At 27.4% G+C, this 12872-nt stretch overlaps 2 protein-coding genes across 5 annotated transcripts in view; one reads left to right on the forward strand and one right to left on the reverse strand.

The window, feature by feature from the left end:
* Positions 1–5986, forward strand: part of LOC105215278 (polypeptide N-acetylgalactosaminyltransferase 5) — a 56664-nt gene extending 50678 nt beyond the window's left edge. For 3 of the 4 annotated variants that reach the window (XM_054226649.1, XM_054226651.1, XM_054226650.1), the window contains 3 exons: positions 4139–4278; positions 4347–4580; positions 5443–5986. In XM_054226649.1, coding sequence (XP_054082624.1) covers positions 4139–4278; positions 4347–4580; positions 5443–5589 — 521 coding nt within the window. In that variant the 3' untranslated portion in view covers positions 5590–5986. Of the gene's footprint in view, positions 1–1078; positions 1260–4138; positions 4279–4346; positions 4581–5442 lie in introns of all 4 variants that reach the window. The other variant, XM_054226648.1, reaches the window with a different exon arrangement.
* A 4900-nt stretch (positions 5987–10886) lies between these two features.
* On the reverse strand, positions 10887–11945 carry LOC105215279 (60S ribosomal protein L37a). Its single transcript, XM_011189109.3, has 3 exons — positions 11786–11945; positions 11284–11412; positions 10887–11211 (listed from the first exon to the last, which is right to left on the reverse strand). The coding sequence occupies exons 1-3, from the start codon at positions 11786–11788 to the stop codon at positions 11065–11067; spliced, it is 279 nt and encodes a 92-aa protein (XP_011187411.1). The 5' UTR covers positions 11789–11945; the 3' UTR covers positions 10887–11064.
* Between the last annotated feature and the right edge of the window lie 927 nt (positions 11946–12872).

The raw sequence follows: 12872 nt of genomic DNA on the forward strand, positions 1-12872 counted from the left end.
AATACCATATTCTTAAAATAGTCTAAAAATGATTAAATTACTATGCGAATGTTGGAAAATCTTACAAACCGTTAACCAATACTAAACATACACACACAAAAACAACAATACATATTTGCTTAAACTATTTGTTTCACTACTTTTGGGGACAATATTTGCTAGTATAACGCTAAATATGCTAATTAATTGGAGATTCAATTATGACTTCTATGTAGAAACTTTGTGGTTAAATTGTTGTATGTGGCGTGATTCGTCGTAAAATTTTATAACTATTGATTTTCGTAAAAAAATTGAAAAAACTCCACAAGAAATATTGATTATAGTATCAATTTTAGAGAGAAAATACATATTAACCCTTTAATGCCACCCACACTTACATATGAATTAATGTATTGAGTTGTTTTACCTTTAGACTCTTGCTTAGGTTTTAGATATGTTTTTAGGGCGTATTGCTTCAAGGTTTTCGAACTCAAAACATTTAACTTCGAAAATTCAGAATTCCAAAAAAATCATGCCCAATCCTTTAATATCAAAAATTATATATACATAAATATATTTTTACAAATACCCGACTTTTATAACTGTAATAATGAAGTGCGTTGTGAAGAACATTTTCTAAATATTCTTTATCATTTGTTTTTCTCTTTTTTCCCTCGCTCACTCGCCCCCGCTCTACTGTTAATTGCTTAACAATAATATAAATAATAATAATAAAAAAACAACATGCGTAACTAATTAACGTGTATTGCTTGTGTTGGCTAACAAAACAATATCTAATATTAATTATGGTGCTAACAACATTAATGATAACTACAAAAACAACAACACATTACTGCATTCATAAAATTTGGACAAACCAAAATTGTGTAAAAACATAAATCTATCGCTCAACAAAAACTGAAACAAAAAAAATATATATCAAAATCAACCTTCGTTTGCAACAACATTGGCGTAATTATGCTTCTCTTGTAACAACTTTCTGCATTCACGCATGCGCAAACACCGCATCGCACACACACTCGTTCGTTCGTCCCTAACTAACATGCATTTCGGTTGGTTGCGTGCGCTGCGCGCTTAGGTTTGGATGTGTGGCGGTGTGCTCGAGATTGCGCCCTGTTCGCGTGTGGGTCACGTGTTTCGTAAATCGACGCCGTACACCTTCCCCGGTGGCACAACGGAAATCGTCAATCATAATAATGCGCGTTTGGTTGAAGTGTGGCTGGACGATTGGAAAGAGTTTTACTACAGTTTCTATCCAGGTTAACAACAATAACAACAACAAACAGCACTACATTGCTCAGCATCGCTCTATCCCACTATATAACTGCATACTCGTATATACATACATACAAATATCTGTCTCTCTCTCTCTCTCTCTTACGCCTTATTGCAATTTACGCACAATTCGAATAGCGAAAATTTAATTAAACTACATGCATTAATTTATTAGCATATAATTTTTTTATGTTTTTTGTTGTTGTTTTTTGTCTTCATTTTTAAATTACTAAATTTTTTTGTTTGTCTGAAATTTTTTTTTATTTTTCATGGTTGGTTTTTGCTAAGCGGAAACCGAAAGTAGTAAATTTGTAATAAAATTAATAAAATCAGTTTTAGCAAAACCAACCATAATTTACATTAAAAAAGACTCTTTCGTAAGTTCGTTTACCACCATACATACTCGTACTTACCACATGCATATTGGGAAACCGTAAAACTCATAAATACACTGTATCCGTTTGCCCATGAACCTGCGTATGCGTATACCACTCCATGCTCCATGCAGCATGTTTTTCTATCCCCTTCACTTCCCCAACACTTGTCTTGTATAGTTCACATTCCCTTTTTACCATTGATTTGTATGCGTTCCTTGTTGATTACCTTCATTTCATACCGTTATTTGTTTAATTCTCTTCATTTATTTTGTTGATTCTCTCTTCTGTGTTCTTCTGCTATTTTATTGTATGTATAAATTTACATTTTTATTTTGTTTTTGTTGTTGTGTAATGTAAAGGATATACTGAAATCCTTGTCTCGTGTTCCATGTTCTTGCAACAGCTTGTCTTGTTTGTTCAATATCTTGTTTGTTTTGTCGTCTGTTACACAACTCAGCCAACATATTTTTACAATAGTTTATTTATGTATAAAGATTTTTTTATTTTTTAGAATTTTTTTTTATTGTATATATTAATATAAAATTTTAGCTATGCTTCTCTCAAATAATATTTATGTACTAATTTTGGTCGTTTATATACTAGGTATGCTATTTTAGCTTGTTTGTAAATGCTTGTATGTCCTTATTTACTGCTTACTATCCTAATTTTACATTCTGCATTATTGGCTTTTTGTAATATAGATTATATACTTATAATTACGTATTCATATTGTAGAATTCAGCACCAAAAACTGAACATGTAAACAATTATTTCGTAAAAACACAAAATTTTATAAAAAAAATACCTTATTTTAAGAATAACCGAAAATTGAGGTTTATTACTGTAAAGTAAAACTTTAATATATTCAATAAGCTATCATACGTTGCGTTTTGGAATTTAGATTCCGTTTTCAAAATTTTTTACATTTTTTATACATAGCAACTAGAGCTCTTTGTATTCGACTAACCGGATAGGGCATTATTCGATTAATATTATTCGGTTTGCAGTATCCGAATAGTCGTTAGTCGTCGACTATTCGATTAAGCGCTCATTTCCAACTATCCGGTTAACCGTTCGATGTCGACTATTCGATTTGTGAAAGTTCACTAAATTTATATTTTTATTGAAAAAAGTGAAATTCACGAAAAATGCTGAAACTTCAACAAATTTTATATTCGTGCACAATAGTTGCAATGTTAATATTCATTCAATTGTTAATATTCATACAAACGGTTACAAACCGGATATTCGAATAATCAGTTTTCATGTTATTCGAATAATTTTAAGAGCCCTAATAGCAATCCCATTATAAATATTGTTTTTTCAAAATCGAAACTCTTCTAAAAATTAGATTTCATCACATATAAATTCCACTCACGTTTCTTTTTTAGGTAATTTAATATCCGTAGCAATATATTATAGTTAAAATCCTGTCTGAATGATTTTTTGATTTTTAAATATATATTAATTAAATATAACTCAAGATTTTATCTTCTTATAATACCTTTCCAAAAATAAAGTAATAAAAGTCTGTTATAAATACCCAATTAAGTTTATTTAAAAATATATAAATCAAAGATGTTCATTAGGGTGGTCTATAAATATATGAAAATTGTCTCTTTTATATTTTCAAACCCTAGCCTCTTAAAGCAATACCGATTCATTTCCAATATACATACATATATCTGGAACGAACTCAGATTTATATCCCACAGCATACCTTAAAATTAATTCTCTTGTTTACTTAATTCTTTTAATAACAACCCTAATGTTCACATTCTTTGCCATTTATAAAACCATGTATAAAAAGAATATTACTCATCCATAGGTATATATTTTTTGATACATATATAAACCAACTACAATATTTATGACCCCATTAAAGAACCGATAAGCTGTTTCGGTCTCGTTGAATAACTGAAAGCAATTTCCATTATCTATTAATAATCACTGAATATGGTGACGTTTAAGTAATATTTCTCAAAATTAATGGGAAAAAATATTTTTTGGCAGATTTCCAATTAAATTAAGAACAGAGGCGACAAATATTCTTGGAAACTCTCCGTCCAATTAAAAGATAACAAATTTTAATCTGAAGTTCAGCATACACGCTTTTAATAGCTGATTAAGTGTTTATAGCATGTTGAGTAATGAAACAATTAAAATAATTTCTTACTAAAATATCACACTTGTTTGTATATATAAATGTAGCTTAAACATACTACTCAATATTTAACAACAAATAGCATGCAAATCCATTAACTTTCACTCTGTACATAAATATGTATAAGCACTAATTATTAATACTACACAATTATCACAGTCACACCCACTTCTGTTCATTAATTTATTTTCCTTTTCAACTTGTTTAAAAAAAAACTAACGAAAATAACTGATTTTTATAAAAATTAATTTATTATTATTTTTTTTTATTTTGCCTATCTTCAACTCATTCCAACTGAAAATTGCAAACGCAAATTAAACAGGTGCACGCAAAGCTGTTGCCGGCGATGTGAGCGATCGACGAGCGCTGCGCGAACGTTTACAATGTAAGAGCTTCCGCTGGTATTTGGAAAATATTTATCCGGAAAGTTTAATGCCATTAGACTATTACTACTTGGGCGAGGTGAGTTGAAAAACAAATATATATAATTTAATTACAAAAATATTAATTTATTTATATTTCACTTGCAGATTCGTAACGGCGAAACGGAGACATGTCTCGACACAATGGGTCGCAAATATGGCGAAAAGATTGGCGTCAGCTATTGCCACGGCTTGGGCGGCAATCAGGTGTTCGCCTATACGAAACGGCAACAGATCATGTCCGATGATCTCTGTTTGGACGCATCGAATGCGATGGGTCCGGTGAATATGGTGCGTTGTCATAATATGGGTGGCAATCAAGAGTGGGTCTATGATGCAGAGGTGAGTAGAAATTCGTGTAAATTTATTTAGCAGATTTTTATAAAAAAGTATCGGAGATCTTTAGTGAATTCCCGATATATCTCATATACATATTTCAATGAAAGATATAGTGTTTTTTAGAAATGTAGAAATCAATCAAACAATCATTAAAATATATTTGAAAATCTTGTAGTAGATATATACATACACATTTATATAGATATTGTTTGAAGACCTTTAGTTCAGAAATCACCGTTATATCGATAATTAAATGAAAAAATATAAAGTTTAAACAGATTTAAACAGATTTTGAACGTTCAGTGCTTAAATATAATAATAAAAAAATAAAAAAATAATAATATTTATAATTAAAAAAAAAATTATTAAATTAACAGATTTATATAAAAAAATTTAAGTTCATTAGTTCAGAAATTACCGTTATATCAAAACAAACACATTTTGAACCGATTAGTGCTGAAATATAACAATATTTACAACTTTGCTTCCGCCGTTTTCCAATAGATGTCTCTAGGGTCAAGCACTGGTCGATTAAATCGATTTTTTTTAATCGATCTTGGACATTTGCGTCAACATTAACCCAACAAAATATTTGTAAAGATCTGTTTGCTTCCCAAACTTATTCTCAACTGAAAATGTCACTTTTTGAGCCGAATTCTCGACATTTGCGGGAAATTTTGCCTTTATATGTATTTTAATTCCAAGAAAAGTGCGGCTGAAGCTGTGTAACATCGACATTTGTAACCGTTTTTATACAAAAAAAAGCTTAAATTTACAAAAAAACGGCGGAAGTAAAGTTGTAGAACTAATATATATTTAGAATTTTTAAATTAAACAATCTTACCATCCCACCCGCATCACCCAGGATAAAACGATACGACACACCAATACTGGCAATTGTTTGCAACGTCCGTCACGCAGTGACCCGGTGACGCCGCTGTTACGCCCATGTGATTACTCGAAGGGTCAACAGTGGCTGATGGAATCTAAATTTAAGTGGCAAGCACATTAGTTGTTGTTGTTTCTAATCATGATATTTACAATTAGTTAGATAGATAGTTGTCATATATACATACATACATATATATATAGAAATATAAATTTTTTTACATGTTAGTTAACTTTTTATTGTTTCACACTAACATTTGCTGATACATATGTACTACTATAACTATATATACATATGCATACACAAAAGTATATGCATACAGACTTGACTTTTTTTTACAATTGTACTAAAACACATTTTGTTCTAATTACTAAGCGATGCGACTATTATAAATTATTGTAAATTTCATTTTTATTTTTTTTTTTTAATTTGTGCAAGCAACAGCGAAAATTTCTATTTCTATTTCCATTGAAATAGTGTGTGTGAAAAATATAAAAATATCAAATTAATAGTAAAAATATGTGCAACAACAAAGTAATTGATTATCTTTGTAAAGTCTTCCCTATGATTAAAGAAAATGAGATAAAAAAATATATATGTGAAACAAAATATATACTGACTGCATATTTATGTGCAGCAATAAAATATATACCAGACATACATACAAACCAGACAGACACACATGGCATTGTGTAAAAATACCACATCAAGCAGTGACAGAAAGTCGAAAGTGAAAATGTTTCAGCAAATAATATTTTTTTCTCTGTAAATACATATGTAGCGTTTCCGCCAAAAATTCAAGCGTTGAAAAGAAAATGAAATTAAATTGTATTTGTAATAACCACACATACAAAAATACTGACAAAAAAATATTTAAAACGTCCATTCCAAATGAAAAGTTAGAAAAAAAACAACAAATAAAAAAAAAAAACAAATTGTGCAAAAATTTTGAAAGCAATTTTTTGGTGGAAATTAAACTAAAAGTGTTTCTCTATTTAAATAAGTAACATAATTAAAAAGAAAAAAAATAGTAATTGTCTTAATTAAAATTATGTTTCACTTGTAGTAACGACACATTTAGTAATAAGTCTTATTATTTAGCTTAAGCTTACTTGAATAGTCGAAGAAGTGTTAAATTAAAAAACAAAACAAAAACAAAAAATATTAAAAATGTTCGTACCAACCGATTGGCATTTAATAGTACACGTCAAAGTTAATTTAAAAAAAAATTAAAAAATTATAATAGCAACATTTGTGTAAACCGATAAAATGTGTCATAAAATATTTAACTGCAAATGTATGTATGTGAATTTTATAATTTTTAGTTTTTTTTTTTCAACGGCAAGCCAAACTTTTTTGTTACACAGTATTTTTTCCACTTGTTTTTGACTATGACTACATCAAAATATTTTTTTTATTAATTTTTTGTGTTTTGTATAATTTTTTCCGGTATTTTACTTATAATTGTGAATAAGTTAAATGCAAAAGTTTGCGCTGACTATTAAATTTTTATTTAATACAAATGGGTTATATTACTTTTATTTTTAACATTCTAGTGCAAAAAAAAAAACAAATTGTTATTTTTTGTAATTTTTTTGCATAATTTGAAGCTTCAAAATTAACAAAAAAATTCCTTTATTTGGGAGAAATTTTTTACCAATCACTCATTTGTTATAGATAAAAATTTATTTGTCATGCAATAATGCTAAAAAATAATGGTTGTAAACATTTACAGTTAAACATTTTTTTTATTTTTTTTTTTGTTATTAAAATTCAAATTCTGTAATTTCAAGAGTGTTAAACAACAATATTAAATACAATTTATTAGTAGTAAAATTTTAGCAAATTTAAGCGTAAATATGCAGTGTAATAATATGTAAATTGTACAAGTTGGTAATATCATTTTTAGGCTAAAGAAATTATTATTTCTTGACTTTAAAATTAAAAAATAGTACTAAATTTAGCAAAACCAAAAAATTAAGTATCAAAATTTTCTTTCAGTTCAATTTGTGCGTATTCCGTTAAATAATTTATATTTTTTAACCAATAATTTCTATTTTTTTTATTAATAATTTCTATTTTTTTAATAAAAATTTCTATTATTTCCAAAAATTATTTCTATTTTAAAACAAAAAAATAATTTCTATTTTGTAATATTTTCTAATTTTTTTTATAAAAATTTCTAATTTTTTAAATAATAATTTCTATTTTATAATATTTTCTAATTTTTTCTATTTTTTTAATAATAATTTCTAATTTTTTTTATAAAAATTTTTAATTTTATAATATTTTCTATTTTTTTTATAATAATTTCTAATTTTTTTTCTTTTTTTTATAAAAATTTATAAATTTTTTAAATAATAATTTCTTTTTTCTATAATAATTTTTATTTTTTTTCTAATTTTTTTTTATAAAAATTTGTAATTTTTTTATAATAATTTCTATTTTATAATATTTATATTTTTTTTTAATAATAATTTCTAATTTATTTTTCTAAATTTTTTTTTATAAAAATTTCTAATTTTTTTAAATAATAATTTCTATTTTATTAATAATAATTTTTATATTTTTTTATTATTTTTTTATTAATAATTTCTATTATTTTTTTAATTATTTTTAATAATAATTGTTAATTTTTTTAACATTAATATCTGTTTTTTTTATTTATTTTTTTTATAATAATTTATACTTTTTTAATAATAATTTCTTTAGCCTAAAAGAATATATAACTTCTAAGAAGAATGGGAAAATACCAGATTTAAAAACTAATATAAAAAAACTAAAAACTGTATTTATGCAAAAACAAGAAAAAATATCATAAAAAAGTTAAACATGCGAGTATATCATATCATAAAATATGTAATTAAGAAACAGCAAGATGTTTGTAAATGCTGGGGAGCAACTAAAATGCGCAAGATATAATTGAAAATTCATAAGTAAGCGTAGCACACATACATATGTGCTACAGCTATGCAAAGCACAGCAAGTTTGTTCACAACATAACTAAGAAATAACGAAATAGTTAACTTAAAACTACTATTTTTTCTATTGAGACTGTTGTTCATTTTTGCTGTAAAATTATTATTTGTAATCTATTGCTGTACTATTTTTGCACATCACATTGCTTTTTCAATTTAATTTGGCTTAAATATTTTCAAATTCTAGTAAATTTACGAATTTTAAATTTTTCTATAAACATTTTACTAAAATACTATACTATAAAAGCATTTACTAAACAGATTTTTTGACAATTATGACTATTTATGTCTACAATTGTGTAATAACAGTTAACGTTTCTTCCATTTTCTCTTTTTATTGTGCAATGTAAGCATTTAAACACACTTTGCAATACCGTTAACACTTGAAACACTCCTTTTTATAAACTGTTCCTATTATAAGTAGTTGCAAGTATGGAAATATTATATAAAAAAAAAAAACAAAAATCAAGAATGTTTGCATCTCTCAATTTGTAACTAATCATAATAAAACTAGCAACCAATATAGTACATCAATATCATAAAACAGTCACAACAACAATAATATAAAGAAAAAGAAAACATATATAAATTATATTATAGTAATAACAAAAAAGAGAGCTAGATAAAAATATTTGCTCTGTAAGAGAAAAAAAAAACAAGAAAAAAATGCATAAAATCTACACATACAACATCAAACGATTGTATATAGTAATTAAATGAAAATTAAAAGCGTAAACAAGTTTTAAGTGATCTGCAAGTACATATGAATATATTTAAAATATTTCAAAGAATTTTGAGCATAATTTTTAAGTAAAATATTATAATAAATAATACGTAAATTTGTATTGTAAAAGTACGATAAAAATTTGTAATTTTTATAGCTCATAATTGTAAAATTAACAACACAACAAAAAAAAAGTCCAAGAAATATTTATTTCAATATTTGTATGCGAAATCAAAACATTATTTATAAGACAAATGTCTATTTCTAAGTGCAATCGACTTCAAAAGCAAATTTCATTGTAATAACTGTAATTTTATATTTAAAAAATATTTTGTACGTTAAATATTTTTCGCATGGTGCGCATTATAAAATGAACCGACTAGCAAGGTATATCCATATCAAGTGTTAAATAATTTTTTGTTTTAGCAATTTAAATACCTTTGTAATTCTTTATTTTAATTTAATTTAATTTTATTTTAATTTTAAAATGTCCATTTCTAGCTTGTGTATACATATTTTCATTTGTTTGCAGCAACCAATCAACTAATTAATTAGCTAATAATATTTTTTCTTTTTATTCCATTTATTGTAATAAGTATTTGTATAAGCGTACGTACACACATTTGTATTTTACGATTTAGAATGTGAAGAATTTTAAAAGAACTTTTGAAATGAAATAAATGAGAATAATGATAATGACCTACAACCTATAGCAATTTGTTAGAGTTTGACAAATTTAATTTTCATTCATTTGGGTCGCCCTATACATTTTGCGAGAAAAAAATAATTTTTCATTTGGACCGCCCTGTATATTTTGTAAAAATACAATTTTTATTTGGGTCGCCCTGTACATTTTGTAAGAAAAATTATTTTTTTGGACGGCCCTGTGTATTTCGCAAGAAAACCTAAACATTTTCAGTTGGGTCGCCCTGTTTTGCCAAATTTTTCTTTTGGCACGCGGCGCCTTGTGGATAGGCAACGTTTTGCCGCATATGTTTGCTGCTCGTTTATTCAGTAGTGCCTCGAGGATAGGCTACGGCTTTTTGGCGCAGTAAATGCAAATTCTGCCAGCAGGCAGCCAGGAACGTGCCGAAAGTGGCGCCCAAAAGGAAAAACGCAAAATTATGCATTGCATGCAGTATTTGTTGCTGTTCTGCTTGGTTTTCATGTAAAAACCCGTATAAATACGTGCAAATATGGATATTTACGCGTTTTGGCGCATTTTTTAGGCCAAATAAGCCATTTATTGACCATAAATATTGGGAATAGGCCATATTTAGCTAAATTAGGCCCCATATTCAGAAATTTTAGGCCTACTGGAGCTATTTACACCCATACCAGTGCATTTTTGTTGTTTTCGCGCATTAATCGCCCGTCCCCTAGCCGATTATTGCCATAAATATCGGAAATTATCGATACCCATACCTATTAATATCGAAAATTATCGATACGTACACCTAATAATATCGCAAATTATCGATATTTATACATAATATCGAGAATAATCGATATTTATGCATATTAACACCGAAAATTATAGATATTTATGCACATTAATACAGAAAAATATCGATATTTATGCACATTAATATCGAAAATTATCGATATTTATGCACATTAATATCGAAAATTATCGATATTTACACAAATTTAGAAAATGCACTTTTTCTTATGCCCACTAATGCTATTTACACACAAATCACCACACTTTTACACTATTTTTGTTTATAAAACACTTTTATTTTCCTTTTCCTTGTACAACAATGCGTGTCCATAAGCCGGCGGCCAAACAACACTACCAAACCTCAATTTGGTATAGCGCGAACCGCGCCAAATCCACGTAAATTAAGTTATTTACTAGATGAACTGAGAAAACCAGTTCGCTTTTGTAGGAATTTATTGTTCCTTGGTTTCACGCAGACGACGCACAGCCGAGCGCACGGAAGCAGCAGCGGTGGTGGAGTACACCCAGGCGCCACCAGCAACGACACGCTTGCAGCGTTTGCAGGACCAGATACCAACGCAGGCACGTTTCATCGAGTCCTATTAGAAGGGAGAAGAAAAAGAAAACCAATTAGTATTAGTATATAACAATGGAATCTCATGCAAACTTACCTTGCCGCAGAAGGTGCAGGTGTATTTTGAATGCTGGGTCACTTCCATCTTCTTGACCATCTTACGCAGGGAGGCACCATAACGGGTACCATATTTACCAACGATTCCAACCTTCTTGGTGCGTTTGGCCTGTGAAACACAAAAGAGCATATAAACACATTACAACTTGTGGCACTCGGTCAATGCAATAAATTTTCTATAAATATTTAATGAAATGCAGTAAAATAGTCACAATTCACAGCACGTTCACATAATATATTGCATTTGGTCAATGTCATATAGTTTATATAAATATTTAACGAAGTGCAGTAGCACGTTCATATTACACTCGCGTCTTTGTAACAGCCTGTATAAATTTTTTATAAAATGCAGTAAAATGTTCACAAATCACAGCATGTTCATAATATTTACATTAAATGAGTATTTAACTACATTTTGCACTTGAAAATATTTTTCTTCATTTTTTGATTGTAATTATATTATTCGATTTATTAACCCGTACCATTTTTAAGTTGTTGATCTGTCAAAAATTCAACCGGAAAGAACCACATATCACTTGAAGTTGGCTGCCTATCATTCCATGACGCTCTCAGAACAGCATTGCCAGAACTGAATGTCATTATTATATGTCGTCTACAGTGAAGGCCGAAAATAATGTGCTTGCCAACAAATTCTTTTAGGAGTCTAAAATAAAATATCAATCATTTTAAAAATGAATTAAAAATTATGAATTAATAAATAAAACGTATACTAAAAATGTATTAAATGAAAAATAATATATTTTCTTTATAGTATTTAAGCTAAAAGTTATACCTGCAATATTAATATTAATGTGTAAATAATTGATTTTTATTATGAAATATATATTGTTAGTAATATTTAGTGCAACTTCCATAACTGGAACTTCTATAAGTCGAAGATCTCCATAACTTGAATTGGAATATTTTTAAATAGGAATATTTTTAAAGGAGTCCCTATATTCGTATGGAGGCGAAATTTGAGTTTACACTTATAGATTTGATAAATCGTGTAACAAAAGCATGAGGGTCAAGAGCCAAAAAATAGCAAACTTCAACAAACAAAATTAAGAATACATGTTTTAACGCATGTACATAAAACTTTATGCGAAGTAAATAAATTAAACTGAGTATAAATCTATTTTTTACAGTTTTTTTTAAATTTATGTTTTAATGAAAATTCTATAACTCGAAGTCTCTCTAACTTGAAGTTTTTTTTGTGGATTATGGTGATTCGAGTAAGAGAAGAACCACTGTATATTGTGCTAGTAATATATTTTTATCAGCTATAACTTTACAAAATATTGTTGATATTATATTTTATTTTAATTTAAAAACCAGGCAAAATTTTCCACACACAACAACCACAAAAATGAAAAAGTTTAAGTTTCACACGCTTGAAGATACAAATTATAATAAAAAACAAAATGGTAAAAAATTATCTACTTTCAGGAACCGCAAAATATTTATTGAAATGTCAAAAGGAGATGCCGTATTTAACTATTAAACTCGTTAAACTAAATTTAATATTAATAATAATACAAAATATTTTATTTACTGCCTTATTATAAT

This window comes from Zeugodacus cucurbitae, chromosome 3 (genome assembly GCF_028554725.1).
Source record: "Zeugodacus cucurbitae isolate PBARC_wt_2022May chromosome 3, idZeuCucr1.2, whole genome shotgun sequence".
NCBI lineage: Eukaryota > Metazoa > Arthropoda > Insecta > Diptera > Tephritidae > Zeugodacus > Zeugodacus cucurbitae.